Here is a 22,413-nt window from a genome sequence, read left to right as displayed (position 1 = left end):
CAAAGCAAGGAAGGCTCTGTCCTTAGAAAAGCAGAGAGTTAAACACCTCAAAAGAGCCAAGTTTAGAAGTCAATGCTCAAAAATACAACAGAGACAAGTGTTCTGACATTACAGTTCTTTATTTGTTTTTGAGTCCACGATCTATACAGGTATTTACAAGGCATGGAAATGGATAACAGCACAAAATACAATTGAGGTATAAGCTAAGAGCACAGTATGTCATGTTTCAATAAATATAATTCAAAATTTGTAAACTAAGTGACCAGATAGATGCATCTTGTCTACTAAAACCATATAAAATATCTGTTCAATCTCACGTGAGGTAGAGGACAGTTTTGTGTGTCATGTGATGCAACCACAGCAACGCTGACAATAAGACTGTACATCATTGGCAAATATTAAAAATTGTTGAATGCACTGATCATTTTTCACAGGCTTTTCTATGGTTTCAGAATTGTCACTCAACCTGTTGCCTTGAGCTAACATGGACTCAGCTGTTTTGCAGCTACTTTCTGTCATTTGAGAGAATTATACTGGCATGTCAACAGCAATAAATACTTTAGAGAGTGAGGATGAAAACACAAAAAACATTCTGTCAATCACAGAAAGCAATGTGATGGCAACGAAATATTTCAGACCAACTTTTTATTATTTCCTAGAATTCGTTTAAATACAGTACAGCTGTGCTTTCCTTTAAGTGAGGTATCTCTTAGAAGAAAAAAAAATCAATTGATATTGTTACACTTAATTAATTTTCAAATAGCAAAATTTTATACCATGTTTGCTGTGCTTGATGAAGTGCTTAAAACTCATTTTTCAAGCATTTTCCAACTGAACCACTAACCCTGAAAAAACCAATTTGCTAAGTAATGGAGACACACTATAAAATCATCGTGCAATTCGTAAGCAATAACTGCTTTCACAAAAGCTAAAAAACAACTGCATTTTTTAAATAGATATATGCAGCAAATAGAAAATTCTACAAGCTTTCTGTAAAGAAAACCAATGAACACTCACACTACAAATGCAATGAGCAAAAAGAAAATTGAAATTTGCAGCTTTCTGCTGCTTACTATCAATGGCTTAAATAAAATTACCGGAATATTGCAAGCACAGGTTAATAGGTAGGAGAAATTATGTCTTTTGTAGACTTCACCATGTTATAGAAAACTCTGTTGTGTGGATTAATTACACGAATTAAGTGCAGAAAAAATACAAAGTTGTTATCTTTACTGACAATCAAAATATATACTCTACAAACAAGTGAATTCTAGGAAGCTGACCACGACAGCATTTCAAGGCCAACTTCCCAACTAATGCTAGGAAAGGTTTCCAAAAATTTCATAACACATTCTAGCTATCCCCTCCCCCAGTACAAAACAAGAATGTATGAATAAAACATTGTGACTTCTAAAATTCAGGCCAAGACTTCTTTCTTTTCAGGCCACCAGTAGCTTTATGCTCCCACCCAACTTTTCCTACATCACTAATTGCATTATGCCTTTACTATGTACAGATGGTTTTACATCTAAGCTATCAATATATTAAATATAGAATAAAATTAGTTTAAGAATGTGAAACATAACTACATTCATCTAAATACTCCAACTGAACGATATGCTTTACAAAAACTAAAACACAGACTTAACTAAGTTTGGAGATTTAGATAAAAATCTCTTTCATTGAGGGACACCTGGTTACACTGTAAGTGAGGTGTTTCCAGACTGCCAAAATTACAAGAGTTTTATGCTCTAAGCTCTCATATTTTATTTATTAAAGTATACAAAGCATGTTAAATTTCTCTGTTATAAAATATAGGAGCAAATTAGTTATTCACCCCCAATCCTACTTATTCCAAAAGGTGCACTAGGCAACTTCCATTTTGGTGTAGGTGTTTAAGAAAGCAACTTTCAAATTATAGACAATTTTAGGGCTTTGTTCTACAGGTTTCATGTCACAGCTACCTGGTAAAATTACTTCTTGCCTGAAAAGGTGAGCAAGCAATGACTGAAGGCAAACCAAACAATACATAAAATGAGCATGCTGTGACTAAAATTAAAGATCTAATGACTGATTTAGTCTCTACCATTAAGTGTGCACTTAAGTGAGGGCCCTCAAGTGTGCATTCCAAGTTCCTATGTCAGGCTGTAAAATGAACCATTCAACAGAATTAGGATAAGGTAGCAAAAAAAAGTCAACATATATTTTTTCTAAAACTTAAGAGCATTATTTACAATTTACTAGAAAACTATCTTTCAGAGACTGTGAGCACACAAAGGTCTATGGCACATTCATGTATACATTATTACTTAAAATCAGTATAAAATTAAGTCTACACATATGAAAATTGTTTATGTTACGTCAAGAGCCTGAAAGTAGTATTGAAGAATTTTAAGAGGATTACAATAATTTAAAATGCATTCTAACCTTAGATTAACTAAGTGGAATATTTACAAAGCTACTTTTAAGGTCATTTTAATAAATGTTCCATTGGCTTTACCAGCCAGATGTTCAAAAATAATTAGGAGGGCCTTATCTGCAATTGGAACTGGTGAAACTTCCTATAGCTGCTGGAGCTCTTGCAACAGTGAAAATTTTGGTACAAAGGATCGCCCCCTTTTTATTGGTACCAAGGATGGCCCCTTTTTTATTGGTACCAAGGATGGCCACAGCATTTCCAGAGCCTCCAGCAGTGACCCAAGTGCTGGCTGAGGCACAGGAACCTGGGCTGCACCAGCCCTCCCTGGCCAAGGGGAACCTCTGAGCAGGACAAGAACACAGACAAGACCTGAATGGAAATGGAATATTCACTATCCTACTACTAGAATAATCCCAGCAGGGCTCCAAACATCCAACAGCTCAGCTAGAAATGCTGAGGTGCATCAGCTGTGAGAAGGAGCTGAGGTTTTACCCACACCCACCACCCCAGAAGCAGCACAAAGGGACTCTGTCCATCCTTCAGCAGCACCCAGGTGGGATTGCCCAGTTCCCAGCTCATCCAGCACAGGATCTGCCCATCCCACAGGGCAGCCTCAAGCTCTGCTCCCCAGCCATCAAAGCTCCAGCAATGCTCCTGCCTGCTCTCCCTGTGCCCACTGGTGGCTGGACAACAAAACATTCCTGGTGTTTTTAAAGCAATGGTGCACACACAACCAGAACCACTGAGTCAGCTCCTTTCCCTCCAAACCAAGCTGCAAAGACAGGCCGTTTCCTTTTTAATTTGGTTTTTTTTTCTCTTTTTTTCTTTTTCTTTTTTTTTTTTTTTTGGTTTTCTTTCCAAAGGAAAAATTTGGAGATGGGAGCTGAAGAAGAGAAAAATATAATCCTGGTATTCTTTTCCAGCAGGGGGTGGAACTAGATGATCTTTAAGATCCCTTCCAACCCAAACCATTCTATGATTCTCAACACCGACAAAGAAAATTATTTCTTTTTATCTAACTTGCTTTACTTGTCAGTGTAAATATGACACAGAGCTCATAAACAAAAAATTATACAGTTTTTAAAAAAATCATTCTAATACTCCGTGTCATTTAATTTACCACCTCATTTCTCATTCAATTTAAACATATGTGCAAGTTTATCTTTCTCTGTGATATTCAGTCTTGTTATATCACTAACAGAGAAACAAAAAAGGAGTTTTCAGTTTTAATAGTTGAGGGAAAAAAAAAAAAATCAGTGTAGGCTTTTACTAGTGGTTTCATCCAAAATTAACTGAATTATTAAGAGAATATTAAACTTAAGTACCTCAAACCAGAAACTAAAAGTTAAAACTATATAGTGAAACACTAGAATTACTAAAATATTCCTATCACTGACATGACCAGCTGACATCTGCCAGCTGTATCCACTTTTTTGGAGAGAAGTGCAAAAAAGTTTTTCTTCATCCAACTTTAGCCATGCATTTAACCCACTAGGAACCAGACTTCAGAAGTACTCAGACATTATATATATACATAAAACAGTAATTCTGTACAATTACACATTTCCCATTTTATAGCTTAACAAACATGCTGTATTTTCTTAATTCATGGTAACCCTACCATGCCATTCAAATACAGAGACTATCAAAATGATTTTTCAAAGTGCCATACCTCAGAATTTTATATTTTAAGCTATGATCACAATGTCAGTTAAGGCCTGTTCTATGTGATGAAAGAAAAATCCGCAAGTTGGCAAGAAGCTCAAAATGTGAAGGCTTAGGGTACTGAAGAAATTAATACATATTCCTTTAAAATAAATATTCTTTTTCTTGAAAGCATTAATATCTGAAAAACAGCGAAGTCAAGCTTTCTCAGTTTCTAAATGGAAAAGCCCCACCTTTAAGCCTTTTATTAATGTTTCTTTCATATGTCCTAGACAGAAAAAAACAGATGAAAACTTGTGAATTTTTAACTTCCCAAGATTCCACTGTAACTGCAATTTTTTTTTAATTCACAAACCCAAAACCAAACAAAAAAACAACCCCTAATGTTTTCCAGCAGAGCAAGCAAGTGCTGGCTCTAACACTCCTTAGACTGATAATGAGCTGTTAAACAGACAATACTGAAAAGATCAGCTGACTTCACACAATGAAATTATGGGAAAAACTCATGCTGGTAAATCACTTTTGATACTCAATCATCAATCAGTTGTGGCAATTTTGAGCTCTGTCTTACAGACAAAAAGCTGCCTTTACTTTCCTCAGTTCAAGAATATTTAATTCTCACTGAAACCCAAACTATTTAAGACCTTGAAGAATGGAGGATATTTTTAATGTACTTTTATAACTGGATGTGCAATTGATAGCAAAATAAAGATACCCACATATGTTTTAACAGACAATGTTAAAAGGTGTAGAGTCCTTAAGACTGCATTAGAAATAGACAGAAACTGGTCACTCTAAATCAAGAGTTTAGTATTTTTCATCGTTTGAGAAAAACACCAGTACAAATCAATGCAGATTTTCATTGGCTAGGAAAATCTAAAAATGTCTATCTCTACTTATTTATATCTATGTATATGTTCATCTGGACCTGTCTGGGAAATACAAATCCAGAGAGAACACTTTTTCTCAGCACAAAAAAATTGTTCACAATCATTAAAACCAAAACACCCTGTTTGAAGGACACAGTCATGCTTCCTCTTCCAATTTCTATTTTCCTTTGCCATTTTTGGAAGATTTCAGGATCTGCAGCTTCAACTCCTTTATCATCATCTCCAGCTTTTCCCGGGCCTCTCGTTCCTGTCTCAGTTCATCCTGGAGCTCTTGTCTGTCTGCCTCTGCATGATCCAACCTCTGCCTCAGCTCTGCCAGCTGGGAAACACAAGAGACACAGAGTAAATTTTAGCAATCATCAAAGAGTCACAGGTGGTCACTCTATGATCCAAGTATTTCAGCCAACCAGAATTATGCGGTTGACAAATTATCATTTACCTGCTACACCATTAGCAAACAATGTCCATGTGCAAAGTTGCATAAACCTCATACTGTAATTAAAAAGTGAGAAAATCTAATTGTTAAATGAAGATAAGTTGTAGCTATATGAACTGTCACACCAGACTGTCAATAACACACAGAATCTGTTGGGAAAAATTGTGATGTTTGCATTGGATGTGACACAAATTCCAGAACAAACTGCATTTTTTCATTTCCCAGGTCCATTTCCCTTACCTTATTTCAAAGCCTGAATGTGTTTCTAGAAGAAACAAAACCACCAACACTGTTTTCTGATATTCCTTAGTATAAATGAAATATTTAGAAAATCTTGAACATAACCATCTGTGTGTGTATGTGCTCAAATATAAACCTGAGTCCACACAAATGTTTTTGTGATATATTTTGTGTTTAGACACAGAAGTTAAGTATTCTTTTCCACTTTGTAATACAACAAGGCTCAAACTTGCTAGAACTCACCAAAATTATTTACAGTGACATCTGGAAACATCTTTTCAAGTGTGGGAAAGTTCCTTATTGCCTATAGTATACTGCCAGCAGTTAAAACAGGGAGGAGACTGGAAAGCAGCATTGATTCGTGGGGCTAAAAGACCATTCAATTTATTTATGACTTATTATAATTTAATTCCATCTAAATTTATTACAATTTAATTCCATCTAAAAACCCATCTGCCTTTATAATGATAGGTGTGCATCAGTACCTGATGTACATTATCACTAAGCATCCATCTCACTGAGAATTAGGAACACAACTCATTTGAAGGAAAGAGCAGGAACATACAGGGTATTAATGGTGTTCACAGAACGTACTGGGTGAAGGGATGGCTGTGCTGGCTTTAGAGAAACACCACATTTCATCCCCACTTCAATAATCAGAAATATTTCAGCAGTTTTTGGCCAACAACAGGCTGTTAATGCTCTAAGTGCTGACTGCACAAGTGCTGCAGTGAAGTGCTGCAGTGCAACAGTGCCCACTGCCTGCATGCTGCAACACGTCTGGCTTTGATTTCCAGCTCCCAGGAAAGGCTCCAGGACTGGTTATTCTGCCTTACCATGACTGACAGGGTGAAGCAAGTGTTTCAATAAAGAAGTCAAAAAAGGGGACAAGACAGTGCGTATTCAGACAGGTCCACAAAGGAGAAGAGACTTTTAAGCAAGCTGCAAATACCAAATTCTTAATTCTGTTTAATGTACAAGGATTCCTCCTAGTCCACAGTTCTCAGACAGGAAAGGCAGCCTGGGCAACTGCTTCAAGAACACATCAGATTAAGGCTTTTTAAAATGCTGTATCCACAGCTTGGGGAAGTTCTCTGTTCCCAAGACCTCTGTTTGACTCTGGTGCTTCTTGGAACCAGAATCTACAGCAAGATGTGATAAATGGAAAAAAAAGGTTGAAATTATACGTCATGAATAGATCCACCACAGAGGTAATAATAACAGAGTAAACTTTTACACAAGGAATGTATGTAGTTTTCAGATCTAACTTCAAAAGGAACACACAACCAACCTCCTTGGGGAACAATCCACATTTTCACACTCCAAAGGGAGTGAGCTGCACAAGCCCTATGAAACATGCTGTACATGATGATCTCCATAAATTAGAACATGTTGTTACTTGCACTAACAGGGCTTGTACCAGATGTTTAGTAAATCAGGCCTTAGTCAGAGAGGATTATTTCTGGCAGCAAAGGCCAGGAATCAGTGGAGTGGGATGTCATGAAATTAAATTCATGAGAAGGATTTACGATCAGAGTCTCTGCCCTACTCACCAAAAATACCAAAACCTGTCTCTCAAGTAGTGCCTGTTTCTCAGTTTGAGTCAGTCTGAACAGGAAATATACACAGCTGTGAACAAAGGACCACAGAGCTTTACTGAGCTCAAGTTTTAGATTTTGCTCACTTTAAAAATGAGCTTGTTAAGATTAGTTTGCTGTGATACAGGGCAAAATTTAAAAAATTAATCATAACTACAGCTGATTTTTAACAGGGGCATTCCAAGGTTCCCTTTGTCGTTAACTATATTTTTACCCATTGGAATAACCTCCAACATAAAAAAGCTATAGTAAAAGCCAAAAGGAAAGTGAGAGGAAGAAATAGCTCCATAGGTTTTGACATATGAATCCAAAGGCTAGAATGAGAGACACCAATATGATTTTCATTTCCAAGAAAACTCTTGGCCAAATGTTTTGGCAGAGCCCAGAAGGGAATCATCAGATACTGCAGGAAGTTCTACCACCAAGTAACATGAGGAGCAGCAAGGTATGCTGCAAATCTGACAAAAAGAAGGTTCAGAGGTTTGGATTTTTTTTTTAATATAAAATAATAATAATAATGTTTAAGTCTGTGTCACAGGCAAGCCCACATACATTAAAAACAGAATTTGTTTTAAATGAGGATGTAAGAGACCTCATGTTTAAGTTTAATGTTTCATCAATAATGTCATATGTTTCTGTAAATCACATTCTGCCTTGGTTTCAATCAAGGAACAGGAAAATAAATATTGCTGTCACTGACCTATTTTGGTATCTGTCTGTGGTGTCAGAACAAACAGAGAAAACGAAACCCTAAGGTGGCTGAACAACACCTTCACAATTTCCTGATACACCAAACATGTTTTGTTTGAAACAAACCTTCCCTTCTCACCTGTGCTGCATATTCAGCTTCTTTATCTTTTTCCAAATTGGAGTCACAGCTACATTTTTGCTTCATCACTTGGTCCAGTTTCTTCTCCAAGTCTCTCTGCTCAAAATAAAATTCTTCCATTCTTTGTGCATGCTCTGCTTGCAAACATTCGAGTTCTTTTTGTAAATTCTGCTGCTCTTCAGTCAGTTCCTTCATAGCTTTAGAATTGCTTAACATTTCCACTTCCTGTAAAGAAAGATCAAGATCACATACTCCTTCCTTCAAACACCAGAAAAGTAAACAAAATCAATTTAAAAGTGTTTCTGGAACCAATGAGGACAAAAAGACCATTTGTAACTACCAAGAACAACAGCCTGATAATGGTATTTATCTACTTATCAATGACAGCATGGAATTCTGTAACATGCATTCTAATTTTTAAGAAATTACTTTTACGTCCAAGTACATGGAGCTTTCAGAAACAAATTTACATTTCCAGCAGTGAACCTCAGGAAGCACTGATTCACTAGAATATACTTTGAAGATGCAAGAAGCGTAGCACCAGAAAACAAAATCAAGTGTTTGATTTCTTTGTCCACTGACATTTTGATATTTTTAAACTTGCATTTTTTTAAACTTATCTACAAGCTTTACCTCCAACAGCAGAACAACTTTGAAGTAGCAGCTCTAGGACCCTACCTGAGCTCCTAGATTCTGAGATTAACATTTAAATTAAAATACAATAAATTAAAATATTAGGTCTGTTCCATGGATGCAAGAAGCAAAGACAGTATTTCACTGAATTCAGAAAACAGAAATGTCACAAATGAACACCAGCTTTTAAAATAATCCATTATTAAAGAAAAGACTAAAAATAAAATCCCTAAAAGCATGGCTTAGCACATGGGAATAGGAAAGTGGTATTCTTTTTTGTACAAGGCAGTGATAAGACCATTCCTAGAATACTGATATCTGCATCTTTAAAAACCTGAAAACTGAGAAATTTTAGAGGATACAGCAAAAGCAGGAACTGCTTGGACCCAGCAGCTGCAAACTGAAGAGGCACCACTTATTAGTGGGCTCAAAACTCATGAGCATAAGGCACACTGAAGATTTGGTGTCTGGATTTAAGCTGAGGGAAAGATGATCAGTGTGCTCTGGTGTTTCTAAATGATGCAATGTGTGATGCTGACAGAGGAGCCAGCCCACAGCCCACAGCAGCTCCCTGCTGCCCAGGGGAAATGCAGCCAGACTGCCACGGTACCATTTGGAGCTGCTGCTTCCTCCGCAAAATCGTGTTCAGCTTCTCCTGCTGCTTGATGTAGGTCTTCATGACTTCTTCCATGATCCTGCCCTTGTCATCCTCACAGCTGATGTCCTTCATGAGCGTGGGGGACAAGGTTCGTGCATCAGCACCTCCCTCAGCACGGCCAGGGTCCCTGGGGGGTTTGGAAGAAACGCGCTCGGACTTTGCACCTCTCGCAGGACGAGCTGACACGGGAGGATCTACACGGGAGAAAACAGAGAACAATGATCACAGAAAGTTCAAATTCCAGAGTGAAACAAATGCAAAGAAAACTTAGATTACAAAAAGGTGGAGGGAATTTTTGGAAACCTGAAGTGACATCACAAAATTCTAGTTCGGTGTAAAGCTTTCCAAAATTCCGTGGTATAAAAATCAAAGCCCTCAATATAATTCTCACTACTCACCTAAACGTTTATTTGGCTGCTCCACCCCAGTTTTCAAGTCAATTTTTTCCTGTTCTTCAAGAGAAACCTCTGGATAGGAGGCAGCTTTTTTGTGCTTTCCACTACTGAGCTTCTTCTCTGAGTGCCCAGGTGAGGATTTATTAACTTCTGAAGCTTTTACTGATGTTTTTGCAACATCCTTATATTGAGATGCAAGAGACACATTCGGGGCAACCACTTTGTCACACATATAAAGGTAGTAACTGAAAAAACAGCAGAAGAGTAAAATTCAGAGGTAAGACAATAAAAGATGGCTGGTTGAGAGCAGGAAGTTTAATTTAACATGAGTTCAAACTGTGAAAGCATCAATGAAAAATAAGCATGTCCTTTTAAAATTCTTCCTATGCAAAAGGAAAGGCTAATGACCCACTTAATCTTTACTGAGTAGATTATCTAGATAAGGTTTTGAGGCTATCAAAAAGTAGATTTTTCAAAATGGCTTATTTTAAAAAAAATTACAGTAAATCATATGAAGGCTTCATTTAAATGCAAAGAGTGAAATTAGGATGTCACTGAATCCAGACTCTCCAGCATTTTCATAATCCTTACATTATGAGGATGGGAGGTGATCAGTGAAGTGGGAATGAGAACCTCACTTAAGTAACAAAGCTGTGTTCTGACAGTCCTGGGGCACATTTGAGACCAATGCTGGACCTTCCTTCCCAGGTACACTGAGCTGCCCATTTGGATTTTCACAGCTCCTGGACTCCTGGGAGCAGCCCTGTGTCCCACCTTCCCCTCAGCCTAGTGCAGAGGGAAGGGAGCCCCAGGTGTGCTCAGGGCAGGGCCAAGATCACCAGTGTCACTGGAGCTCCAGTTGATGTCTTCAACACTTCCCTTTCTCCTGGCTCTGGAGGAAGGCACTGGCAGAAACAGAACATGAGGGCCCAGCACAGAATCTCCTCCACTCCCCTCTGCACGGGAACCAGTGTGATGTGTGTCTGCCCTGACCCAAATTCAGGACCTGTGCAACCACAGGGTGAGGGCAAGAGGAGTATCAAGAAAAACAATTTCCCTCACTGCTGCAGGTCACAAATTGGGTAAGGAGTCAAGGAAATGCACTTAATTTCTAAAACCAGGAAACCATCCCACAAACAATTCAGCTGCAACCCTTGTTCCACTGTGGGAGAAAGCCTTCAAACACCTCTTGTAAGTCTCTTCTGGAAGGAAATTAAGTGGTCCTCATGGTAAATAGGCCCTGTGCAGCTTTCCACATGCATGCATTGTATTACCACATGAAAGATCAAAAGTTACCTCTCTCATTTCTAGTAAGAAAGGGGAAATTTTAATTACATTTCAATTGTATTGCCTGCTGAAGAACACCCACAGGTCACAGCTTGAGTCTTATACCTAAAACCACTCATAAGCAGTTCATTAGTATTTATATTAAGAAGTGCATAAAAATTTAGGGTTAAATTATTCCTGTGTGATACCTGAAGAGTTTTCCTCATAGTTCAGATTGCAAATACATTTTTTTCAGTTTGAATTATACCTAAATAGCCAAAAGTATTTGAACACTTGACAGTGCTTACAGCTCTACATAGAAACTCAGTTACCTGGGGTGGAAAAAGGAAGGTGGTTGAGGATCAGTTTCTGCTTCTTGCTTTATAACTGGATACCACTGTGATAATTCCAGGTTCTGCTGTGGCTCTGCCTAAAGGAATTAAAATAAACTGGTAATCGAAACATGGATACAAGTTATTTACATGTTCGTAATCACTCCTCAGAGAAATGGCATTTACACCATTAATACAGGTACACCAGAGAAAGTGGGGCACTGGGAAATGGGGTGTCTTTGGCAAAGGTGCAGGGTGATGCAAGCCACAGAATTCTTTGATCTCAAATTTACCACTGTGGGCAAAAGAGCAATGAAATTAAAGAAAAACATCTTTACAGACCTATCTAAAAGCTCTGCTGAGTTTCCAAAACTCTACTAAACAAGCCTGGGAGAAACAGAAAGCAGAAACTAGGATTCCCAAAAGGTTGTAGGAGCCTTTTGTAATAATGTGTCTATATAAAGTAAGCAACTGCCAGATACTTTATTTCAAAATTAAATGGAACAGTGTACTGGTGTACCAGGGACAGAACTTTCTTCAGTCATCACAAATTTTTATTACACAAGTAGGCACAGCTGCTCCCAGTAGCATGAAAATGCCATTCCCTTTGCAGTAGCAAACAAAATTTACTCAGGTGCATCAGAATACATAATCTTAAAAACTTCTGTGTATTTGGCATTTGGAAAGCAATTCTTGTTCTGTGTGTCTTGAGAAATGTTTTTGGAACTACTCTTTACTTAAAATTCCTGGTGATACTGGTGCTCCCCTGCAAAGTTGCTCTTAATTTCAAGTGAAAGGTGTCTCACCATATATTTACAATATTCTCAGAGCTAAGAAATGGACTGACAATTTCACTGTACTAGAACAGCCTTGGGCCATGGGGTTTTGGGTAGGGTGTGGTTGGCTGAGCCCAGGCAGCTGCCAGGCACCCACAGAGCTGCTCCCTCAGCACCATCCCCAGGGCATGGAAGGGAAAAGAGCAAGAAAGCTCCTGGATGAAGATAAAGCTGGTTTAAGAGGTGAAGGAAAGAGAAAAACACAAGTGAAGCAAAGGGCATGGCTCAGTCCACCCTGGATGCCAAACTCTCTTTCTCCTCCTTTTATTGCAGTAGCCAGAACGTTGGCATGTTAGCCACAGTTTTAGCCACAAATCCAAAGCCCAGCACCACACAGGCTGCTACAAAATAAGTCAACACCATTCCAGCCAGACCCTGTACCTTCCACAAGCTGCTCAATTATAAAACAGCTCATAAAGTTAAATAATCCTGTATTGACACCTTTATGTAGCATTCTAATATCTCCACAACTTCTTATGTGCTACGCAATCAGAGAAGTTTGTATTTTCACACCCTGGAATAAACCTTTAGAGAACTTCATCCCTGGCAGTGCCACAGGTGTGAGCTGAGCCATGCTCTGCACAACCCAACAGCCCCAGCCCTGGCAGGGACCAAACCCCACCTGCCCCATCCTGGCCAGAGCTCCCACCCCAGGAAACTCAGCTCCCACAGTGAAACTGAAATTCAACCCCTGCAGTTCCTCAAATCACTTCCATAGACAGAAAGGAGGGAGGGAACAAGGAAGAGTTGTAAAGTCATAAAAAGGCTTTAAATAAAAAAGATTTGAATAATCTCTAGAAAAACGGCCTCACCCTGACACTTGCCAAGTTTTTTCTACTTACTCAGATCATTCCAATAATTTAAATAATCACATCTAATCTACTTATACTGCAGCTAGTATGCAGTGATCTGATTTTAGCTTCAGATCACATTTGTCCATATTTCAGGACTCACATTTTAACGTGCTTATATATTTACATCTGAAATTATCAGGTCATCTCTATTTCAAATTACTAGGTCAGATTTTTTTTTTTACCTATTTCAAGTGGAAACTGAATTTACTGTCTACCCGTTAGGTGAATCTTGCAAATGAATTTCATAGCATGCAATCAAATTCTTTACTTAGGAAAGAAAATGAAATGTTACCATAAATAAATGAAGTCTTTTTCTAACAGGATTCTTCCCCTCACCATTCAGGTAAACGAAATAAGGCATCTATTTATATATATATATATATATATATATGTGTCTATTTTATTACCCAACAATTTGTTTATTTTAGATGCTCTTAAATAATTCTATAAACACAATAAGTTGAATTTCTTCTACTCCAACTGTTAAAAAGGGTTACATGAAAAATTACTTATTTTTCTTAAAGGTTAGTTGGACAATGCCATTCTTTAAGGAAAAAAAAAAATATAAGTAAGTAATTATTTCAGTGTAATCATTAAGCCAGTAGTTTTAGCAGAGATTGGATTTATAAAACTGTGACCAGCTCAAGGAATCAGCCTGAGAAGGAAAGCAAAGTTTTAGTGCAGAGATGATGAGAAACTGTCGCAAAGTCAAAGGGAACAAGGATCTGTCAGAGCAGGAATCAGCAGACTCGGTGACAGCTGTTCCATGAAGAGCAGGTGGATGTTGCACTGCAGCCTAGAACTCCACAGAAAATTGTGACAATCAAGCACACAGCTTACAGCTTCACAAAGAACAGAAAGGAATTAATCTCAAGAGTACTTTGCTCTTAAAATATTGAAACAAAAGCGTATTTGCACTGTGAGGTGAATAAACTCAGAGGGAAATGCTAAGGAGAAAGGCAAAGCATGGCATCCAGGATGCTCCAAGGACTATGGGATTTAATTAATTCATTATTACTAGATGGGCAAAGACCTAGCCAAGGGCAACTGCTCTTCCTGGGTCCTCCAAGACAAGCACAAAGGATGTGTCAGCACTTCTGAGGACTGACTCAGCAAAGGCGTTGAGGAGGTGACAGAGCAGCAAACAGAACAGCCTGCAATAAACTCCCCTAGGAGTGCAAGGAAAGGGAACGTCTACGTGTTGTACCTGATACCTGAAATGAGGAAAAGAAGTGGTGGCTGCTCCATCCCTGGAGCTGCTCAAGGCCAGGCTGGATGGAGCTGTGAGCAATGTGGTCTGTGGAAGGTGTCCCTGTGCAGGCCAGGGGCGTGGGGTGAGATGAACTTTAAGGTCCCTTCTAACCTAAACCACTCTGTGATTCTCTGAAGCAGCCTAAGCTCTCCCAGGACAAGGAAAGGGAAACTGTACTCCAGCACTGCCTTCTTAAACGTTTTTACTCTTTTCTACTTCCCAGATGAATATCCACAGGACGAAAAAAACCTAAAACCTCCCTCACCACTGTACTGTGCTGAGGTTTTCACAGCTTCTGACTCTGTTTTCACACGTCTGCAACAGAAGACTGCAGAAAGTTTTACAATTTAATTTGTACCAGTTGAGTCCAAATTACTGCCACTGCTCATTTCAGCTGGGTTTTTTTCATCTTTGCAGTGAAACTGAAAGATCTCATTGTCTGAAATCTGCAGCTGTGGGAAGGAAAGCAGCATTTACAGGTGTGAACATGGAAGAGTATTTCCACTGCTGCATCCACCATGCTGTAGTTTCTTTCTTACACTGGCACTGCAAGAATAAAGACTGACATATCTTTATCAGTTGAAAAGCAAAGTCTCTTTGCTAGGAGACTGCATCTTCAAATAATTCAGCATGTGGAAGCCTGCCATACTGCAGACTTCCATGGGAATCTGCTGGTAAAATCTCTTCCTGCAGACTGGCACCACTGTAACAATACCTGTTACTACAGTCAGCCTTCCTGCAACACCAACTTTTCAGAGATTTGTGCAGAAAGGTGTCAGCTCATAGCACCCCTTTTTGGGCTCAACCATCTGCGCTGCTCCTGCTGCTATTTTGAAATCCACCACAAAACATCCAACAGGCAACATGGATTTATCAAACCAGCAGCCATCAAACAGACATAGACACACTGAATACACTGAAAAGAACTGTCATGGAGCAGAAACCATTAAAAGCCTATTAAAGTTTATACCCCAAAATTGTGTTTTCCATGAATGAGAACATCTATGATATTAATGTTTCTCTGCTGCTTGTCCTATTATTTAAAGTAGAAGCTCTCCAAGGGACAAATAAGCTCTGTATTTTGGAACCACAGCACAGACTTGCAGCAGTATTTTAGGAAAAAATAAGATGTCTATTATTAACTATTGTCAAGATACCGGCCCACAGCTCATTACTTGGGCTGCTTAAAACCCCCTCTTTTTGGCATATTTCACTGCACAAGTGGTTTAAACAGAAAGCTCTTGCTGAACAAGCAGGCTTTGGGCTTCTAAATAGCCATTTAGCAAAGCACCTATACCCTGCACACAAGTCATGAGATGGGTGGCCAGCAAGCCAGGTTGCCATCCAACCCACGTGTGCATGCTGGAGTACAAATAACAAATGAGGAATTCCTTTGTAACACTTGATTTTCAAGCTCCTTTCTGCTTTGCTCAGCTGCTGCAGCACACACTGCATAAAACCTACTCAAAGGTCAAATGGGAGAACAATAATTTTCACAATAGCCTGAATTTTCCAGAGTCTGTACACCTTAGGACAGAACAAGAACCAACCAAGCCAATCCAGCTCGAATGGTTACTTGCAGCCCAAAGAGGAAAGAAATTACCACCCCTCTTATTGAGAAATGTTATTTCCATGGTGAAGCTCTCACAAATTTAACTTAGGCTTGATGTGACAAGTATTCCCACTTAGAAAAGCCAAGTAATGCGCTTCTAAAACAAGTACTTATGTGTGAGCAGAGAGAGATCTGGGAGTTTTACACCAGGTGAACTTACTTTGGACCGAGTCCTTTTCTGATTTTTCTCGCTGAATTTCTCCTTCATTTCCTCCAGGAGATGCTTCAGCTCTCTCTCCTCCGACGTGCCCAGGTATTTTTGGTTAATGTGCAGGTAGCAGTGCCACTTGGCCGACTCAAAGCCCCAGTGGCAGGTCCTCTTGTCCGGGGATCTGTGTGAATGCATCACGAAGGTCTGGGGCGAGAACATCCCGTAGCATTCCAAGCACTGGATACACGGGTCATCGGGGGCAAGGTAGAACTGAGGTGCAAACAGCCCCTGGCACTTGCCCAGACATTCGTGCTCCACCTCGAAGGCACTGCCAGTCTCTTTCAGCTGGGCCAAGGTGTTCTTGCCAGGGAGGAAGCTGCCGCTTTGGGGGAAAGTGCGAGGGCGCAGTAAAGCGTTGCATAGTCTCTGGGCGTCTGTCAGCGTGATGAGCCCGCAGGACGGAGCGTTGAACGGAAGAATTCCCAAAACCTTCAGGATGTGAAGCTGGTCAGAAGTGCACCTGGAGCAGTAGATGTAGAGCTCGTCACACACCGTGTTGATCTGCTGCAAGGAGAAGTCTCGGAGAACCGAATTCAACACTTGAGGCAAGCAAAGTCTTTTTTCTCCTCCGACTTTGAAGCAAGAGATGGATTCCCCCTCCAGCAGGGTCTGTGTGAGTTCTGTGGAGCTGTCTGGAGGGATGAGCAGCGGCCCAGAGAGGACTTGCGGTGATGGGAGAGGCAGGAAGACAGTGGGTGACATACTTTCCTGGGAATACCGAGCTGAAAAAGCTGCAGGTCCACCCAGTGAGCTCTGGCTGCTTAGGTGGAACTGTGCCAACGTGTGCTTCAAACCTGGATTTAAACTCAAAGGCTCAGATAGTGAAGCACTGCTTGGCTTGTTGCTTTCCCCATCAGCCTCCACCGGAGTTTCATCATAGTCATCCAGGTTTTCCTTCTTTATTGTTGGCAATTTATTTATTACTACCTGTACTTTGTTATTTACATGCATTTCTGTCATTGCTTTTTTCAGTGGAGGACTCCCATCCTCTTGGATCCTGCTCCTTTTTTGGTCTGAGACCAGACCTAGAGGGAAGTTTATCTGTGGGCTTTCCATTGCTTAACACTGGGCTTTAATTAAGCCAGTCCTGAATGTGCATTTTCTTGCTTTTTCATATAAAAAATAGTTTTGTGATCTTGGATTACCTCAGGTACACCAAGCTGCACGCTCCTTTCATTAAAACATTACTTCTTCAGCATCCAACAGTAAAAACTGTAACCCATTTTGCATGTAAAACCATAAAATTACTAATGGAGAGGTTACACTATATTCTTAGTTATTTGTTCAACTTTATAATATAAAAACCCCAATGTAATATGTATACAAAAGGTTTTCTTCATAGACCAGCCACTACTTTACACAGTAGTCTTGTCCAGCAATTTAGTAAAAAACGATGCACTGATGCGTGCTCATCCTCAATCGTTTTTTTTTCCTTTAAAAAATATACTGTCTTTTCAAATAAGTCTCTATTTAAATATTAAAATAGAAAAATGGGCTCAGTTAGAAGAATGTCAATCTTAACGAAACTGATCCAAAACGTAGTTTAAGTTGTGTGAAAATTTTATTCAGCACTTTCAGCTCCCAGAGATCAAACACAATCTTGAGGGCTTGCTTTATTGTGCTGCCAGCTTTATGATTTCACCACCACCACCGTGACAGCTACTATGGCAGTTCACAAATAAATCCTGAAATTAAAGGCTGATCCAGAGCGACGGCAAAAACGAAACGTCCCTAGAGAGTCACCTTTCGCACAGATGTCACTGGCGTGTGTCAGAATTTTCCCAGCCCAAGTTATTAGTAATAGAGGTGAGATCCAGGCCATGGGCTGAATGCATGCTGTGTGCTAGCACAGAGTTCTGCCCGTCCTTCCTGATAACCTGTGAAAGAGAGAGAGGCCATCACAAGCAATCCCAGAGTCTGCTCTGTACCTAAAGGGGCTTCAAGAGAGCTGGAGAGGGACTTCTGACAAGGGCAGAAGTGTGACAAGAGTCACAGGACAAGGGAGAATGGCTTTAAACGGAGAGAGGGAAGGTTTTGATTTGATACAAGGAAGAAATTATTCTCTGTGACAGCAGTGAGGCACTGGCACAGGTAGCCCAGGGAAGCTGCGGCTGCCCCATCCCTGGAAGGGTCCAAGGCCAGGTTGGACAGGGCTGGGAGCAGCCTGGGACAGTGGAAGGCGTCCCTGCCCATGGCGGGGGGGGTCGGAAGCAGATGAGCTTTAAAGGCCCCCCTGCACCCATCGGGGATTCCCTGCCAGAGGCAGGGTGTGCTCCCCGGTAACTCGCGGAACACCGGGACGAGCCCCGACCGACGGGCGACACCGGCGGGGGAGGGGGCGGTCCTGGAGCGGCTCTCCCGGCGTGCACGCCCCAAAGGACGGGCGCTCCGGCGAGCCGCGGGCCGGGCACCGGCCCCCGCATCCCGGGCACCGACCCCTGGCCCCGCAGCCCCTCCCGGGACGCCGCACGCCGCCGCTCCCTCCCGCGCCGTGACTCACCCCGGCCCCGCCGGCACCGCTCCGGGCACGGCTCAGCCCTTCCCCCTCCCGCCGCCGGGCTCGCCCCTCCGCCCTGCCCGGCTCCCCGCTGGCCCCGGCCGTACCGCGCCGCTCCGCCGCCCCCGTGTCCCTGCCCCCCTCCCATCGCCGGTACCCCGCTCCCCCTCTGCCCGCCGCCCCCGCGCCGCCTCTCCGCAGCCGCCGCTCCCTCCCATCCCATCCCATCCCAACCCATCCCCCGGCGGGCGCTCCCGCCCTTCCCCCCCGGCTCCGCCGCCCCGCTCCCCGCCGTTCGCAGTAAGTTCCCCGGCTGCTCACCCGGCGCCGCGGGGGCTCCGGCGGCCGCGGGGAGCGGAACAGGCGCCGCGCTCGCGCCGCCCACCCGTGACCTCACTGCGGAGACCGAGACGGCGGCGGCGGCGGCGCGCGGGCACGAACCCGCCGGCGGCGCGCGCCGGCCCCGCCCACTGTCTGGGGCAGCGGCGGGAGCGCCCGCCCGCCCCTCCCCCGCCCGCCGCCGCCTCAGCGCCGGGAAACCCGGCCCGGCCTCCCCCCCCGCCACTCCGCCGCCCGCGCGGAAAGAGCAGGAAGATAAATTAAAAATAAAATAAATAAATAGATATGTGTAATATACATTTAAAAGTGAATATATATGGAAAAGTGTTGTTTCTGCCCGGATTCCCCTCAGCCCGCCCGGTCAGAGCCTGCCCCGCGCCGCCCTGTCGCCGCTCCCCCGTCGGCGGCCGAGAGGGGCCGGCTGAGGGACGGGGACGGAGCGGCAGCTGGGGCGGGGGGGGGAGAGCGGCCATGGAAGAAGGGGAAAAGCCGGGCTGGAGGAGGGCCAGGCGCTGTCGGGGAGCTGTCGGGCGTGTCGCTCGCCTGAGGCGCAACGGCGGCGGCGGGCAGAGGCCGCCAGCCAGGGGCTCTCCGTGACTGTCCCTCAGTGACTGTCCCGCAGTGGGGCTCCCTCAAAGAGGATCCCTCGCTGACTGTCCCTCAAAGAAGGTCCCTCAGTGAGAGTCCTTGAGGGACTATCCCTCAAAGAGCGTTCCTCGGCAAGGGTCTCACGGTGACTGTCCCCACGAGGGTGGTCTGTGCTCTGGCACCCCACTGCTGGGGACAGGGAGACACGGGGAAGGCGGGACAGTGTGAGGGCGCCTGTCCCCGCAGCACTGTCACAGACTGCTCCCTCCAGCCACGGAGATGCTGAAGCGCAGGAGATGTTTTGGGAAGCGAAATGATCAAACCGCGGAGAGGCGGGGAAGATGCTCTTCAGGGACAGCTTAGTCGCTGTACAACTCGTTCATGTATTACAAGTTTCTTCTGCCTGCAAGAGGCCCAAAGCTTTTCAGTTTACATCTTCGTGAAGACAGCGCTTCAGTTGGGATTACGGCGCAATCCAATTTGCCGTTTCCTTTCATCCCACACAGTTACATATTTTGATGGGAGCACAAAAGCACAGCGCATGAAAATGGGGCGGTTGTACAAGCACCAGGCACCGCTTAGCACCGGCCAGCGCTGCCCTAAAGCCGTCCCAGGAGGATTATGGCAAAGCCGCACAACCCGCCTCGCTGCTGAGCTGCTGAGAGGCCTTTGGTGCTCTTTAATCCTTGATTTCGCACCTTTGATATGCTCAGGTTTCCTCTGGGCTGCCTCGCTGATGGAGAGGCCCTTGAGCATCACTGCAAAGCTGCTTCACGAGTCACCTCTTAACTCGTCACATCAGTTGCACTATCTGCAGCAATATCTACAATTTCTTTGGATCTGAGTGATCTTTAAGGCCTCTGCCAACCTCTTCCAAACCACCAAGGTTTTATAGAAAAGGAAACATTTTTGCAAAGAATACTAACACCCACTGCTTATTTATTAAGCAGATATAAGGGCTGCTTAAAAGCCACAATAATGTGGCAGAATTAAACAAGAATTCTAAATCCACCAGCTTTTGGAGCAGATTGTGAAAGATATGAACCTATGAGGGAATCGTCTAGACATTACAGACATTCCTGTCTGCTTCACCCTCTTGGACTTTATGACCTGATCAAAAAAAAAAAAAAAAAAAAAAGCCTTCAAATACCAATCAATGAAATGCACTATGTCATAATCCCTTTCAAATTTACTGAAGAAAATGTAACATCTAACATTGGAGCTGGACTGATGAATGTCTGTGAGGAAGGCAACATATGTAGGCAGATATTCCATCTTTTATTAGACCTCCTGGTGTCACGGAAGCTTAGGATTCAGTGGCATTGTTTAATTTGTTGGGGTTTTTTTTTCAGGTTCTGCAGCAGAAATGTTCCATTTCAGGTTACAGATCCTGGTAACTATTGTGCTGTAATGATAGTGTTGCTATAGAGCTACAATAATCAGGCGATAGAAGACAAAGTTTGTAGGTAGAGAATTGTCTAAAAAAAGGTGTTAGCTCTGCCTACAACTTCTACTGTGGACTGTGAAAAGCAGTTCTGAAGACACTGCACAATTAAAACCTGAGTTACAGACCTTTGCAAGAGGTAATAAAGTGCACTAATAGCACAAGAGGAATATTGCTTTGATTAATAAAGTGTCTGAATTTTCAAGAAGTGCTGAGGCTCTGGGGAAGCTCACAAACTTCCCTGATACACAGTCCCTGAAGATACACAATTTAACTATAAACTATGCCCTGGAGAGCACAATTTAACTGTGAACAAAGATGTGCATTTTCTTCTCTGATGAGATTATATTATGCTTTTTAAAGAAAAAAAAAATCACTTTGGAAGTCATGTTTAATAGTAAGTTGTAACAGTTCAGACTCTTAGCTAATCTGTCATAGGAGGTTTCACTCTTGTAAAATAGATATCCTATTACAGGTTGTGTTTTAAGCACAAAAAGTTGATAGATTTTGGCAGACAGCACATCCTGCAGGACAAATCACAGTGGGGACAGTGCACAAAACACTTCAGCTCCTGAAGGACTTGAACTATTCCTCTGGTGTAAGGGGAGTATAAGCCCAGACACTTTATTCATCCTTAGTAGTCCAGTGTGGACACAAGAAATTCCTGGTTTTATGCCTGAAAAAAAACCACCTCTCACAAAAGCTGCACAGATCTGGAATGTATATGCTGCTTTGCCTTCAATTATTGGTGATTAAATGGTAAGAGTCCACCTTTCAAGTATTCAGTCCAGATCCCTTTATTATAAGCAGAAAAAAAAAAAATTAAAATAAACCCATGGGGGATCTCTCTGCAAAAAAATGCAAGATATGGTAAAATCTGTTTTTCCTCCAAGGGGCTCCAATGCCTACCTTCTCTCTTCCCAGGAAAACATCATTATTCTGTGGTCAGTTGCAGATCCCTCTGTTGCTACAACGCCTCACACCATCCCTGCTGAAGCCAGGACGCCTGCTTAGCACTTAGCAAGCGTATGTATAGATTACCCAAGCTATTAGCTTCCTCCATAGAGTGCCTCAGCATAAACAATTGCTCAGACTGAGGCAGGAGCAGCTGGGCACCCAAGTGAACAGAAGCAGGGAGCGTGCGTGGGGGGAGGTTAGCATGGAAGATATGCAGCCATCTGCAGCGCTCGCCAGCACTGCCGACGCACAGCCGTGCTAACAGGCAGGACAAAATCTCTTTGAAAAGAGACTGAAATACAGAAATTAAACCACTGCATCTGTGGCAGGGTATGAGCTAAGTGCCGTCACCCTCTGTGTCAGAAATGTGAGAATGCAGGGGAGGAGTTGAAGAAACAAAGAAATAAATCATGCAGAAGTAAGTGCAGCAGACGAGAGCGTTGCTCTGAACTCCAAATCCCA

General features: G+C 42.4%; 1 protein-coding gene across 1 annotated transcript; it reads right to left on the bottom strand.

Moving 5' to 3' along the window:
* Positions 1–100: 100 nt before the first annotated feature.
* SKIL (SKI like proto-oncogene) lies at positions 101–19,062 on the bottom strand. The gene is made up of 7 exons (XM_059479399.1): positions 18,945–19,062; positions 16,076–18,003; positions 11,362–11,459; positions 9,767–10,008; positions 9,321–9,562; positions 8,078–8,302; positions 101–5,293 (listed from the first exon to the last, which is right to left on the bottom strand). Exons 2-7 carry the CDS (start codon positions 17,180–17,182, stop codon positions 5,132–5,134), a joined length of 2,076 nt encoding a protein of 691 aa, XP_059335382.1. The 5' UTR covers positions 17,183–18,003; positions 18,945–19,062; the 3' UTR covers positions 101–5,131.
* Between the last annotated feature and the right edge of the window lie 3,351 nt (positions 19,063–22,413).

This window comes from Ammospiza nelsoni, chromosome 10, assembly GCF_027579445.1.
Source record: "Ammospiza nelsoni isolate bAmmNel1 chromosome 10, bAmmNel1.pri, whole genome shotgun sequence".
Taxonomy (NCBI): domain Eukaryota; kingdom Metazoa; phylum Chordata; class Aves; order Passeriformes; family Passerellidae; genus Ammospiza; species Ammospiza nelsoni.
Note: the sequence above shows the minus strand (reverse complement) of the source record. Positions and strands in the feature narration are given on the sequence as shown.

Excerpts from the sequence above, each read along its gene's own strand:
- SKIL (XM_059479399.1), bottom strand. The coding sequence starts at position 17,182 with ATGGAAAGCCCACAGATAAACTTCCCTCTAGGTCTGGTCTCAGACCAA. Across the intron at positions 11,460-16,075 it reads AGAAAAGGACTCGGTCCAAA|GCAGAGCCACAGCAGAACCT; the intron begins GTAAGTTCACCT and ends TAATTCCTTTAG. Across the intron at positions 8,303-9,320 it reads GGAAGCAGCAGCTCCAAATG|GAAGTGGAAATGTTAAGCAA; the intron begins GTACCGTGGCAG and ends CTTTCTTTACAG.